The 15,646-nt window shown below is 38.6% G+C and overlaps 2 protein-coding genes across 2 annotated transcripts in view; both read right to left on the bottom strand.

Annotated features, from left to right (window-relative positions):
- The window catches only part of MAML3 (mastermind like transcriptional coactivator 3), a 543,043-nt gene that overhangs the window by 401,096 nt on the left and 126,301 nt on the right, over nt 1-15,646 (bottom strand). The window lies entirely within an intron of this gene.
- On the bottom strand, nt 10,167-10,558 carry LOC118852587 (60S ribosomal protein L37a-like). The gene has a single exon (XM_036762235.1). The coding sequence runs from the start codon at nt 10,509-10,511 to the stop codon at nt 10,233-10,235; it is 279 nt and encodes a 92-aa protein (XP_036618130.1). The 5' UTR covers nt 10,512-10,558; the 3' UTR covers nt 10,167-10,232.

Raw genomic sequence — 15,646 nt, 5'->3', positions numbered from 1 at the left:
TAATAGCAAACTCAAGGTGATGTGGAAGAGCAGAGACTGGACAGGCATTGTTTTTTAAGAATACCTATGACTAAGTCCTTTTAATAAACATATGTGTATATATTTTTCCTCTGTATATAAACTAACATCTTTAATATTATAGAATTTATATTTCTCTTCTGTATGTAAATTGACCTAAATTATAGAATATTTCTCCTGTGTGTGTAAATTATCTAAATATGAGTGTATTTTCCTCATCCAAAATGATATCTATATAACAATATAAATATTTATTTTTTTTTCAGTATATAAAATAAGGATGGGGGTGCATAAAGGGAAAAAAAAAAGAATGATTGCCATGCTAGGAGTGGGTGAAAATGGAGAAGGAGGATTCACCCAAAACCTGATAGCCAGTTGACTGAATCCCAATTTGTTTTTGGTCTACTGTGTTATCCAAGCAAAGAAAAAGGTAAAAATGGATCACCTCAAACAAACAGTTGACCCCAGCATCCCTTAGGCTTTTAGAGGAAACCAGCCAATGCAGTGGCTAGGCCTAAAAACCAAAATCTGTTTCAGCCTCAGCAAACCAACCTTGTGGTGTGGAAAGAGGCAAGAGAAGGGGGCCAGAGACATTTCTTCCCTTCCTTTCTGGGAAAAAAGCCTCCTTCCCTCCCTTACTGTTTGCTTTGAGATCCTGACAGAGGCTCCAAAGGTTCCCACTGCCTAGATAATGAGGGTTCAGAGATGAAATAACATGGAAAAGTACTTGACTGCTTACCTTTTTATTCTGTCCAAGTGGCATTTGTCTCTCTTTGCCTCCTCTCTTCTTCTCCTATTCCTCCAAGCTTTTTCAGAAATACACAATCCATTTTTTTCCTTACCTCCTCTCAAACATCTTTTTTATAAAAGGAGAATCAAAGTGCCTAGGCTCTTTAAAAAACAGAGGGAGGAAAAAGTCTCCCCTATTACAGCCAAATGGTACCACTAGGAAAAGATTTAGGACTTTCCCAAAAATCATTTGGAGTTATAGAGACATACTCATAGATACTCAAGGACAGGAATGGACCCCTGTCTCCCCTTCAGAATTAGATCCAATTAACCCCTTAAGCTCTGAGTAGGAAATGCCACTGGCTAGGGTGACATCTACAGCTCAGGGCACAGCTGTACAACCGCCCATTACATTGGAGATATTTAGGAACAAGCCCTCCTGCTATTTTGTTTAAGTCCTCATGAAGTAATTATTCCCGAATCACTAACGAGATAGGTAACAAAGCTCATACTCCACGGTAGCCTGTCCTCAAGTTCTCTCTTGGGATCATCTTTTTCCATGAAGTCACATCGTAACCAAAGTTTGGCACCATGTTAATTCCTCCTTGTGTCTAATATGGAATCACATTCTACAGAGAATGGCATTAAGAGTCAAGTCTTACCGACTTACCTTTACCAGGATAATAAAGGCATTTAAAAATCCCATATCCATAGGTTAAAGAAAGACCTGTTCAATTTTGTCATCCCCACCTGCCACCTCTCTGCCCTCCACCAATTTAATGATATTTGAGCAAATAAAATTTTAAAGTCTATAATGGCAGATGAGGAAGTGAGAATTCTGCTATTTTATGAGTTTATTTGGATCCCAGAAATGGCAACAGGAGAGAAAAGGAAAATAAGCCACACGACTCCTTATTGGGTGTATTGTAATGGAGATACTTTTTTGGATAAAGGTTGGCCTTGATGGCAGCTGAGATCCCTTCCAATTCTGAGATTCTGTGATTCCTTCATGCCAAGAATAATGCATTGAATTATTGAAATCAAATCTACATTTTCTTAAAAATAAGGATCATGTGGCATATTGCAGGCATGAGACTCTCCCCTACAGCAGGCTGAGCAAATTATGGCCTACAAAATATGCAGCTTTACAAAATGAGAAGAGTAGAAAGGTTAAAATCTGAATTAAGATTCTGGGAACAGTAAGTCATTCTGGTCACAAAGTTAATGGGGCAGGGGGTACAGTTTGTTTCATCTAGGATACAGAACTGGGCCTTCACTGAGATAAGTACACACAGAACAGAATGTTAGTGATGTTAAGTATTCACGCAAAAGCTTTCTCCTAAGATCAGCCAGGTATTTTACAAGTATCTTTCCATTTATCCCACTACCACTAAGTCTTGAGATAAATAAATGAAAAATAGTCTTATTCCCATTTACCAAAGGAAATTTAGAAAGGTTAAGCAGTTTACTCAAAGTCACATAGTAAAACTTTGGCTAAGCTACGAAGAGACTTCCAGTCTCCTGATCTGGCATCCCTGGCTTATCTATTAATTAGTTCATAGTCTTTCCTAATAAAAGACTATAGTGAGCTTCATAGCATACATTATTTTGATTGCCTCCTCCATCTGCTAAAAATGTCTTATATACAAAATGAGTTTTTCCCATTCTCCCACCATTATTTTTTGTTGCTGCTGTTTCCATATTTGTTGTTTCTTTGGGTTTTGCAAAAGAGTCCTGGATTTTGAAATCGGAGGACCTAGGTTCAAATCCCAGCTCTGTGAACTCAAGTCACTTAAATTCTCTGACCTTTGTTTCCTAATCTGTAAAACGAGGAGACAATTAAAGCCCATGCCAGTTCTGAATGTATCAAGCTTTCTATCATGGACCCACTACTGAAGTATAGGGACATTACCCACATCCTGCCCCATTATTTCTTTTTAGTTATTGCTTTTCATTTAAAAAATCTTAAAGCAAATGTCTATACATTTGCTTTATACATCTAGATTGGAAGAAGGAGATTAAGAGCCTTCAACAAAATTTAATTAAACCTAACTTTGCTCCCCTGCATACCTCCCTAGCACTCTAATATAAAAATGCCATCACAGGAAAAGCTATTCCAAGGAGAATGGATCTTTCACAGCTCTGCCTAAACTGAAGAGTTCCACAAGGTGGAGCCACTATGGGACAGCCCCGTGAAAAGTTTAATTAGCAGGATGAATCGTGAAACTTTTGTTCCTTTCACCATTGTTCCACATGGTTTTGAGATAACTTGTTCAGCAGTGGTGAAGAGGGAAGAAAGATCATCTTCATGATTCCCTCCAAATCTCCACAAACCTCTGTCTTAGAAGGTCTTCTTGACCCTAAAGGGGTTCTAAAAGTCACATCTGTTTTTCGCCGGTAGGGAATGGGTATGAGGGAAAATCAGGTTTACTGCATGGCTTCACTCTCATATATAGTGAGGGTGCCACCCTTTGTATCTATGTGCTCATTCACGTGCATACATGTGTACTAGAGAAAGAGTTTTAATATTCAACAATGGGCTAATACCCAACATTAAGCTCAAAACTTATTAAAAATGAAAATAATCAAAACATAGGAAAATCTCTCCCCTTCAGATGGGACCAATTTAATGGATGACATCAACCCTAAAAGGCATAGTTACACCCCAACCAGAGATTTCAGTTTACACTGAACATTAATAAGAAATTTGGGTTTAGGTTGGATGCTTGGATACTTTGAAAGATCCAGTTCTAATGTGGGCATTCCTTCCACCAATAGAGATCATGAGTGCTCACGCTTCATGAGTTAACATGATTGAAAAGGTCATTAGCTGGTGGCATATGTCCTGGTAGTCCTATTTATCCAACTTCCAGATCTAGTCAGGACAGTCACCTCCTGCCAATCTAAAAACAATCTAACAACCTCACCACACTTAACGAGGTTGTTCCTCAGACAATACACATACATGGCACCTAACTAGGCTAAAACTCAGAGTTTGATGATAGGCCTACAGTCACAGGTGGAGAGAGCTCTCACCGTGAGTCTTTGAGAATCACAGATCACCTTCACATCATGATGAGACATTGGAAGGGGAATTTAACTGGCAGCTGATACCCAATATAGCACTTTCAATTTGACAGGGCCAAAGTGGAATTTACTTTCTCCCAAAATATACACATATACAATTTCCTTTATCTGTTCACCACACTATCCAGTCTCCGGCCACTCCACCTTTAAAATCAAACTCACCATGTTTGGTCCTGTTAACCAAGTACAAAGATTCTTCCACTGAAATGCTTTCTATTGGTCCAGTCTTCTCTATTTATCCCACTCCTACCCCAGTCCAGAACCTCATCACCTTCAAGCTCTCCCAATTCAACCCCTTGAAGCTCCCTATTATCTACCACATGAAAACTAAAGACCTCTGCCTGGTTTTCACAGTCCTACATAATTTGTTGTGACTCAACTTGTCCAAGACTCAATTCTAGATAGATTAATTCCCTCTTTCCAATTTAAAAATAATTTAACGGATTTTTATTGAATATCTATTATTATGAAAGTCACTGTGCCAAGCACTACGCAGAAAAATACATAAATCAACATTGTTCCTGCTCTCAAAGAGATTATACTCTCCTAGTAGGGAAAATAAAATCAGCTACACAAATTCAACAAACATTTCCCTACTATGTGTGAACACAAAAATACAACATTCACTGTCCTTGGGGAACTTATATTCTACTAAGGGGTTGTATTGTAAGTCAAGGTAGGAAGAGATAAGAGATCCCAAAAAAGTGTCATGGGGGGAGGAGGAGGGTAAGAGGTGTTAGAAAAGAGAGATGTCACATCTTGTCCAGGGATTTGCAGGAATAAGAGAAGAATTTGTTGAGGAGATGGCATTCAACCTGGACCTTGAAAAGTAACTAGTTTGAGAATAAGAAAAAGAGTAGGGATTCAGCAGTCATAAATAAAAATTCAGAGGCTGAATTTCAAGCCAGAGGCCCCAGTAATAAGATGTGGAATCATGTTCAATGGAAAATCCAAAGGGACAAATACATTTGGCAAATTGAGCCTACCTCTATCCCATTCTCTTCTCCCCCTTCTGTGATTTATGGTTTTTCTAGTAACTACTAGGTATCGTTTCCAGAAACTGCATGTTCTCTTGTGGGGTAAGGCTAAATAGATGCATTGTGGGGGACAAGCAGAATAAATGAAATTGTACAGGGGTAGTAGGGAGGGAGGTACAAAATGGTAGAGAAGACACCAGAGATAAAAAGAGAAAGGGATGAAAGAGAAAGACAAGTAGGTGCGACATAAGTCAATTAGAGATGGGGCAAACTTCTTTAGTGCCTTTCATGCATATGATTCCCTTAAAAAGGCAGACTAATACATATATGTGTGTGTATATATGTATATATATATATATATATGATGTTAATAATCTAATCCTTCTGTTGCATGTGCTCAAGAGGCATGTCTGTCTAAAGTCAGGATTTTTTTGAATATGATTTTACATATAGTTTAAGTGTTCTAAATAACCAAGATTTAATTAGAGAGTCCTTGCAGCAACTGCATTCTTTCTTTATTAGAGTTTAATTTTATGTTTAAAAGTTTAAAGGGACTTCATTGTGACTCTAAACCAGGAGTTCTTAACCTTTTTTGTGAGTCATGGAGCCCGGCAATCTGGGGAAGCCTATAGATCCCTTCTCAGAATAAAGTTTTATTATTAACTAATTGTAAGCAGTGATTAACTAAATGCATAAAACGAAATACAAAGGATTACAAAGAAACTAACTGTATTGAAATAAAGATGTATTTTTTCCCATCAAAGTTCATGAACTTAAGAGCCCCTGGTCTAAACAAACATTATTTCTCATCTCCATATATAATTACATTATATTATAATATTTATATTATAAATTTTTATTTATATATTATATATAATGTAATATATAATATAAATATGATAAATATTTATATTATAATTATATTATATCAAAAGATCCAGGATAGGAAAGATGAAAAGGAGTGTTTTTTCCCCTAACAGGATCATTTTTCTCTGCAATAAAGCATAATTCTGACATTTTTTGCTGAAAAGTCCAAGGTCGGAAGGAATTGTGGGGCCCTGCTTTCAAGGTCTGTATTCATAGCGACGATGCTGGATGGAGCTGGTGTTAAAGCCAGAAAGACTTAGGTTCCAGTACTGCCTCTAACACATAGGGGCTGCAGAACCTTGGTCAAATAACTGAGTTCTCTCAGGAACACTCTAAGATGCAGACACAGTGCTGACCTGCATTGTGAGAGGAATTTTCCTCACCGGGAGTTCCCTCTACAAATGAAATGGCAGGTTCCGTTCCTATCTTATAGAATAATTGTGAGGGGCAACCTTTCCACATTCCCTGTCATTGCAGCTCTTCAGGAATACTTTGTAATAAAAAACAAGCCAAGGAAAATAGGCAAATGATAGAAAATACAGAACTCTCCTTGTCGGAGATTTAGGTCAAAAGGTTAAAAAAATGCCCTGACATAATCATCACCCGATAACCTATTTATCTAAGCTACCATTATACACACATACATGCATATACATACACACACCCTGATCATCTAAGCATGGTGCCTAGCATACAGTGAGTACTTCATAAATGCTTACTGATTTTAATATTTAAAGAAAAAAAGAAGGGGAAAAAAACCCTTTGTCTCAAAAGAGTATCTCTCAGTAGCACATCCTAAGAAGGAGAAATGACTAGATGGTTGACAGGCTAGTAGGAGATGATGAAATCTGATTCAAAAACAACATAAAATCCAATTCCATTAACCAGCATGCCCTTAGTACATCACTGAAGAAACTACATCTCTATATAGCAAAGCTTGTGTAACCACACTGAATTGTGTGGTTACAAGGCTTTGTTTAAGAGCTAGAAACTAGGGCAAGAGACTGCACTGAGAAGATATATTTGCATTCATGCTTTTGTGATAATTCTAGAATGGATTAAACATCCACTGAAGAGTAAGAGGCACCCTACTGAGTTGTAAAAAATTATGAAAGGGATGTTTTCAGAGAAGCCAGGGAAGACTTCTATGAACTGATACAGAGCGAAATGAACAGAATTGAGAACAATTTATATGATAACATTAGCACTGTAAAAAACAAACATGTTTGAGAGACTTAAAAACTCATATTAATACAATGACCTACCATAATTCCAGAGGACTGATGCTACTCACCTCCTGAAACAGAGGTGATGGACTCAAGGGTACAGAAGACGATATATGGTTTTGGAACATGACCAATGTACAAACTGTTTTCCCAGACTTTGTATATGTGTTATAAGGGTTTTTTTTCTATTTATTTTTTAATGGGGGAGAGATGGGAGGGAGAGAAAATAGACTGTTTAATTGAAAAAAAAATCATTTGAAAAAAAAAGATTATTCTCAACACTCTGGCCTTTCAAACAGAAACAGTTATGAGGTACCAAAAGCAAGGAGATAAAATTCAAAGATAATGATATCATTCCTAGGCTTGGGACTCAGAGATCTTCAGCAGGAGGGAGCTGCACAAATTTTAAAAAAAAAAATTAAAGCTGGCTTTAATTCATAGGAATCTGGTCCAATGTGCCTTAGATCTCAGCCAGGCAATAATCTCAAAAAGAAACCACAATGGAGAAATTCGAAGTCACAGATCTCATCTCTGCTGCCCTAAAGTGGAAACCAAGGCTCTGAGTCAAGATGGGGCTAATTCCACATCACGTAACCCAATATCCCACAGAGGTGGTTGTCTCTACTGACCAAGTATATCACTGAAACTATGTGGCAGATGTACAAGTACAAGGCTATGAAGATTTCCTTCGGCGGCAGCAGGGCAGGGGGGCATTAGATCAGTTTAAAAAAATGATGAGTCATAGGGAATATATAAGAAATCTATTTCAGAACCTGTATTCTAACAGAAGAATAATTAAGGGCCTTGTTTATGTCTAAGATGTAACTCCTCTCCGCCCCATGAAGTATTTCAAATAACCCCTATATTAATACATAAAAATGAACTGGTTGAGCAGACAACATAAAATGTTACTTTCCCCAAATAATGACACTCTTAGATATTGCAGATGCTTTTTTTTTAAATTTCCATTACCCTCAATTCAACTTCACTTGCCTTTCTACTCCATCTGGACCCCATGGTCAACTAGAAGCCCTCATCTCACTTAACCCTTGACCTTGGTCTTCTCTACTTTTCCCATTTTGCCAATTCCCCAACACCTGACAACCCCAAACTGTCAAGCTTTTCTGGAAAAAGTCAAAACTACTGACTAGGTCCCAACAAATTTATGCTGTCTAACCTCAACTGGATCATCACCACTACTTAGTAGACTTTTTACTAATTTCTTATCATCCTTCCCCAAAGTGGCTGTTCCAAGGTATTCCACTCTTCTGTATTATAGGATTTTTAAAAAAGGATTCTGAATTTAATAAACACCAAAAAAAGGAACATTTCCACATAGGAAAACAGAAAAGGAGGATCTTTATTATATACAGCTTGCTTTTTCAAAAAATGTATAATAAATATATATTACTTTCAAAGGTATTCTGTTTATGCTTCCTTCTGAACTTCCTTCAGTTCTCTTAAGCACATTTTTTAAATGTATTACAGTTATCTTCACAACCCCCTCCCATCTAAATGGATTAGAACCAGGATCCAGTCTTACTCATCTCTGCAGGACCCAAAGCACCTAATCTACTGGGGTGAGCATAGTAGGCACTCACTAAACATCTAATGAATGGCACCATGGAAGATACAAGTCCAACTTGAGTGCCTCCTTGTGACCATGGGTCCCTGAAGGTGATTCCAGAGCACAAACTCCAGCAATTTAGATAGAGGGCCAGAAGGGCTTCCAGGATGGCTCTAGTTTTGGTCCAAGGACCAGTCTAGCTAACTTCTAAAAGGTTCAGTACCAGATGGACTACCTAGGGGAGCGATTTTTTGATCAGAATCTTAGAATTTCAAAGGTGGGAGGGGGTACCTAGTCCAATCTAAAAAATAATCACCTGTGTGTCCCTCTCCTCCCCCCATATACAACAAGGGGACATGTAGCCTTTTTATAAAGACCTTCAATGACGGGGAAAGCACTACCTGCCAGGGCAGCCCATTCTACTTTCTGGATTATCTCTAATTGTTACAGAGTTTTCCTTATGTTAATCCTATATTTGGCTTTGTTATTTCCACTTCCTTCTCCTGGTTAGGCCCTCTCAGGCCAAAGTAAATAAATCCATCCACTCTTCCATATAACAGCTCTATAAAGATGATGACAGGGTATCATGCCCTCCCTCCCAACCCCCACCCATGAATCTTCTCTCCAGGAGTAAAACCTCCAGTTCCTTCAAATATTGATAATACTGATGATGATAGCAATGATAACAAGAATTAACCTTAAGGTCTTGGCTTTTCTTCTATTACGTCATTTCATTCTCACAACAATCCCTATAATTATTATTATTATTATTAATCATCCCTATTTTACAGAAAAAGAACCTGAAGCTGAGAGTGGCTAAGTGATTTGCCCAACCTGTGGCAGGATTCTAATTCAGGTCTTCCTGACGCCAAGATCAGAGCTCTTTGATCTTAATAATAATAACAGAAGGAAGAGGAGGAGGAGGAGAAGGAGGAGGAGGAGGAAGAGAAGGAAGAAGAAGGAGAAGAAGAAGGAGAAGAAGGAGCAGAAGGAGGAGGAGGAGGAGGAGCAGGAAGAAGGAGGAGGAGGAGAAGGAGAAGAACAAGGAGCAGGAGGAGGAGGAGGAGGAAGAGGAAGCGGAGGAATAAGAAGGAGGGAGGAGGAAGAGGAAAAGAAGAAAAATTCTATTTGATTGTAAACTCCTCAAAGGCAGGGATTATCTTTTGCCTGTCTTTGTATCCTTGGCACTTGGCATAGTGCCTTAATCACATTTTAATCACATAGTGGTGCTAAATAAATGCTTATTGTCTGACCCAACGACTAATAATAATAATAATAACAGGTTAGTACTTACATAGCACTTTTAAGGTTTGCAAAAGGTTTCACAAATATTATCTTATGTTATCTTCATAACAGCCCTGGGAGGAAGGTGCTGCTATAGTCCTCACTTTATAAATTAGGAAACTGAGGTAGATAGAGGTTAAGTGATTTGTCCAGAATCACAAAGCTAGCAAGAGTGGGAGACTGGATTTGAACTTGGGTCTAACTGACCCCAGGTCGATTACTCTAAAAACTGAGTCTCTTAGTTGCTTCCCAATATGACATGAATTCAAGATCCTTTACCATTCAGGTCACTCTCCTCTGGATGCTCTCCAGATTATCAATGTTCTTCCTAAAATATGGTCCCTACAAGAGAACACAATATTCCAGAAGTGGCTATAGCCATTCTCACAGACTGTCTACCAACTTATTTTTTTTTTATTCCATAAATTAACCCATTTATTGTTGGACTATGGGCTACAGGTATTTGATAAGAAGATTTTACTGGTCTTTCAATTCCTTCAGTCTTCTGATGGCAGATTTGACTGTGACTGCAGAGGTGGTATTGTAGGTCCATGCACCACCAGCTACAGTTTTCATACAGGATCCACAATGCCAGATACCCACGGCCTGTCTCTTCATTTTGGTCTTGCCACAGAAGGAGCAGGTATACTTGGCATGCTGGCTAATTTCAATTTTCTTCACCATTTTTCTGAGGGATGCACCATAACGTGTTCCATATTTACCAACAATTCCAACCTTCTTGGTGCGTTTAGCCATGTTACCAGTCGCGGGGCTGGAGCTCGGAGAGGAAAGAAGATAGTGTGCACGCCTAACTTATAAAGGAGTCCTGATCCATCGGGGCTTTGGAGGAAAAACACGGATCAGTGAAATTACTAGTCCTTAAAGTTGAAATATGCCAAATTATTGAAAAGGCCAATTCTATTAATCAAAAGGAGTTCCACTAGGACCCAGGGAGCTGTGGGCCCCAGGGACCATATGTGTCCCTAGAATATCAGAGCAATGCCCTATCCTTAATTATCTTGCCAGCTATATTTGTCCTCTATAGCTATATTCGAGGTGAAAACAAAACAAAAAGATGATCCTCAGGACTCCGACAGTCTGCCACAGAAAAGGGCTTGTTTCTTCACAGCCTACTCAGATTCTGTGAATGGCCACCGTAGTCCATGCATCTTTATTTATCCTTTACTCAAAGTTGGCAGAAATTGCCCTGAATTGGCAAAGCAAACCAGAGGAAGGTGGCAATATGGTGCCTATGTGTGCAGAAGCCTCACAGCCCAGTGTTTTGACATTGTTACTGAAACAAACCTAACTATTTATGAGAACTAAATTGAATCAAACAGTTGGTGTGGTAGGAAAAAAGAATCTGTCTCTGAAGTATTGTCTGCAAACCACTACAGAAAGATGCGTTTAAAAGTCTTGTGATTATATGCATACACCACCACCACTCGAATATTAAAAACAAAATGATCAAGAGAAAAGAACCGACTCATATACGTACTGAAAGGTTTAAACCACATCCATCTGGAGCCTCTGGGAAAGTTAATTAAATTCAATTTAACAAGCATTATTAAGCACCTACTATGTGCCAGGCACTGTGCTATGGCACTAGAGATATAAAGAAAGACAAAAACAATCCCTAGCTTTAAAGGAGTCCATTGGAACGTCAGCTCCATGACAAAAGGGAATAGATTTGTGCCTTTTGCCATATAGTAAGTGCTCAATAAATGGTTGCTTGTTGACTGACTACCTTCTAACTGGGAGGAGGAGTATAAGTACACAGAGAAGTAAATCCAAATTATACATAAAGTAAACACAAAGTGATTTAGGGGGAGAACTCTAATGATCAGATGAAATAAGAAGAGAAGAGGCAACACCTGAGCTGTGCCTTGAAAGAACCTTGGGGTTTCAAGATTCAGGAGTAAGGAAGCAGAGCACCACAGGTAGAGGGCACAGCCTGTGCAAAAGTATAGAGATGGGAAATGGGAAACAAAAAGTTGTGTTGTGGAGAACAGCAAGTACGCCAGTGTGGCAAGAATGCAGGTGAAATGTGTTGTTTCGAATCCAATCATTCAGGATCGCTGAGGATTTGTACAACTCTTCCCTTCCCCTCAAACCAAATCTATGAGTATTTTAAGCAGTTTGCATAGAAATTATTTCTAAAATATGCTACACATTTCTTTGCCTTGTCAAACAAAGAGCATTAACATTGTCTTCTTATTGAAGAAGCTATTTCATTAGGTTGTGAGATGACAATGCTCTCAGGGTCTGTGCAGGCAAGCAGGGATATTTACTATTATACTCACTGGCTTCCCACTTCTATACTTTTATAATTTTTTTTATAATTTTAAGCCCATTCTTTATAAGTATCCAATGGCTACTATCACTTTGTATTACTGTCAAAGAGCCTAACTATTAGAATCTACCTGCTATTTCTAACCTACAGTGATCTGGGAAACTAGACTAGCTTATTAGCATTGTGTATAAAGTCAACAGGATCTGAGTGAAGACCTAATATTATTCCCTAGACAAGATGCATGAGCTTTAAGTACATGGATAATGTGATATTACTTGCATATAAAGAAACCTTTTTTGCTTCCTTTCCTATTCTGGACTAGGTTCCAGATAGGTGAGGTTGCTGGATAGTTGAGTTCCCGAACAAGATAGTTACTGCAGTTGACAAATAGCTGATTTACAACATCTATCTTAACACTGATCACTCAGACCAAGCCCTATAGTCAACCTGACATGAGCTTAGAGTGGTAAATACTTCAATGCCTTGGTGATCTCTTCGATCTATGACAACCTCTCCAAGTAAACCCCTTCCTTCGTACCTTCTGATCATGGGAGATTTTGTCTCTGCCTTTCTGTATGTCCTCCAAAGTGGAGCCAACCAACACGCAGGCATCTTTTATTCTGATTCTTTCAGAAGATGCTGGCATTTGGTTTCTCATCTAGATATTTTAGAGAAAAGGGGCAGGGGGGATCCCAGGAAATTCACTACTTACTAGGAATGATGGAATTCATGAAAAATGCCTAAATATCCTGCCAAGTGAACTTTGTTCTATAGTCACAAGAAATTCTCTAGACAAGGTAATCCAATGATCAACACTGAAAATGAACTATATATTTTCAGGAAGGTAGCAAGAAAAACAAACAATCCATCCAAGAAACATAAAGAGAGGAGGTTATCCCACCATGCCCAGAAAATCAGTGTTTGCCAAGGCTTCCAGAGGTTAAGTAAAGGAAGCTTTCCCTGCAGCAAGAAACAATCCCAGGCACTGTTTGACAGTGGATTCCAAATCAGAGTTAGGCCTTTCAGCAACGGGATCACTCCTTACCCTCTCCAAGAAAAGATAGTGAGATTTCGGGTAGTTTTTAAAGATGTTTCCGTGGTCAATTCAATTGAACACACATTTCGTAAGTATATATGATGTACCAGGCACCATACTCGGTTCTGGATATATAAAGACAAATGAAAGCACTCCTCTGAAGAAGCTTACATTCTGCCAGGAGAAAGTAACACGTACAAAGGTGAATTAATAAAAAATAACTACAAAGTGGGGGAATAAGGGGAGACTATTAAGAACTGGTGAAATCAAGAATGTCCTGAGTAGGAAGTATCACTCTAGCTGAGGGCAGGAAGGAGAGCATCCCAGACATGGGACACGGGACACAGCCAGAACAAAGACATGGAGGCCATGATCTAGCTATCCTCTGCGGGGAATGGCAAACAGATCAGTGTGTATGGAGTAGAAAGAAAGACCAAGCAACGATCACATTTTTCACCTTTTTGTAACACCGACAATCAAGTTCTGGCCATGATTTCAGCTGATTTTTCAAAGTCCAAATAATAATAATTATAGCTAATACTCATAGCACTTTAAGGCTTACAAGGCATTTTACATATATCATCTGATTAAATAAATTGATTTCATTCACTCATCTATTAAGTTGAAGTCATTGTCATCTAGTACAAGGTTGAAATTTTAAAACTGTCCATTCCAAGTCCCTAAATGGCTATCCCAGCAATAACCATCAATAACAGAAGCAGATAGTCTTTTGGTACACCTCGCCAATGTGTTAGGTTGTTTTTTTAAAAAACTGAATTACAGGAAAGAAGAGGAGTTTCTAGCTATCTTTTACTTTTGTCTGAGATTACTCTCAATGTGTATAAGTCCCATGACATCAGATATTTTCTTTAAAGAAAGAAAAAATTAATAGATATTCAAAATACTGTCTTCTTCTTCTTCTTTTTCTTCTTCTTCTTTTGCTTCTACCTGTGATTTGTCAGTACAACAAACTCCTTCTATAAAAATAACTAACCCATGATCACACAGAGTATGTATCAGAGACAGGGCTTGAACTCAGACTTTCCTAGCTCCAAAAGGCTAGGTCTCTATCCACTTCACCACAACGTGATTAGCTATCAAGAGGGAAAGGTCAAACCAGATATATTAGAGAATAAGGCAAAAATTGGCCTTCTTTATTCCAGAATGGGCTAGTGTACACCACCACACCGGTGCATATCATTGAGGCCAATCACCTACTTCCCTGCTCTTCCTACCCCATGACCGTGAGCCCCTACTTTTTAATTAAGTCACTGACCAAATAAGAAAGCAGGACGAGGTGTACAGGGATTTATGAAGGGACCTCAGAGATCTACTAAAACCTTCTCATTTTCTCAATGAGGAAAATGAGGCTAAGAGAGATCATGAAATTCACTACTATACATAAGGCAGCATAGTAAGGTACAAAGTGTTCTGGTTTTGCTGTCAGGAAGACCAGGATTCAAATGTAGCTTTGGATACTTACTAGCCATGGACACCTAGGCAAGTCACTTAACCTCTCTGTGAATTTCATTATCCTCATTTGTAAAATCAAGATAATAATGGCAGCTGCCTAGAAGGGCTATGAGTATCAAAAACAATGATTTATGCAAATGCTTTGTAAAGTCCTATATGAATGCTATTATTATTATTATAAAATGGATCAAAAACATCTCAATAAAAATAGAATATAAGAGAACCCCAATAGTATGCCAAGATGCAAAAATACCACTTGTACCATAAACTTCTGGTGTTCCAGGGAAGGAACTACCCTTTATGTTACATGCACACAGCAAACAGGATTTTCTCCCCAAGTATAACCCAATCAGTGGTAAACCGAGGTGTTTTATAATGGGCTTTTACTATGTTGCATCTATCTCCATTACTTCCAGACTCAGACTAGAGCTGGCTTTATGCCCCGCCATGCTTCAAGCAGTAATCTGTTTTGCTGACTCCTCAGTGAGAGGTAAATGGTAGATACAGATCTTGAGCCCTCCGGTTCCCAGTAGATCAATAAGAAGGGAAGCTTCAGCTCCAATTTGGCACTGTCGGCCTGATCTCATTTTAAAACCAACGTTTCATATGTTCAGGCACGCCAATCTACCCCAACTGCCTACAAGGTATCATAGTAGACACCTTTCTTCTCATCAACCATGGAATAAAAGAATTTCCCCCTCTTCCAACCCATCAGCCTGACCACTTATGTCACAGAGGGCAATACGTGACTGCTGGGGCCCCCAAATTAAAGTGGGTTTTAATTTGCCACTGAGAAACACTCTTCAACTCACTGGAAGGTTCATCAATGACTTTGTACTTCCTTCTCCTGATACTGAGAACTCCTCCAGAACTGCCAGGTTTCAAGAGGAACCCTTTAATTCAGAAACACAGATCAAAGTTTTTCAAAGGACAGACTGGAGTATATTGAAGCTGGCTTTCAATTTCAGTGATCTATAAAGACAATTTCAATGTCTTTAAACTTTCACCCATGACTGTATCTATACTCAAATACTTGAGGGACAGAGACTGAATCACCTCAGGGGAAGAAGGAGTTAGGACTTCACTACA

Source organism: Trichosurus vulpecula, chromosome 6, assembly GCF_011100635.1.
Source record: "Trichosurus vulpecula isolate mTriVul1 chromosome 6, mTriVul1.pri, whole genome shotgun sequence".
NCBI lineage: Eukaryota > Metazoa > Chordata > Mammalia > Diprotodontia > Phalangeridae > Trichosurus > Trichosurus vulpecula.
The sequence above is the reverse complement of the archived record's forward strand: the minus strand, read 5'-3'. Positions and strand labels throughout refer to the sequence as shown.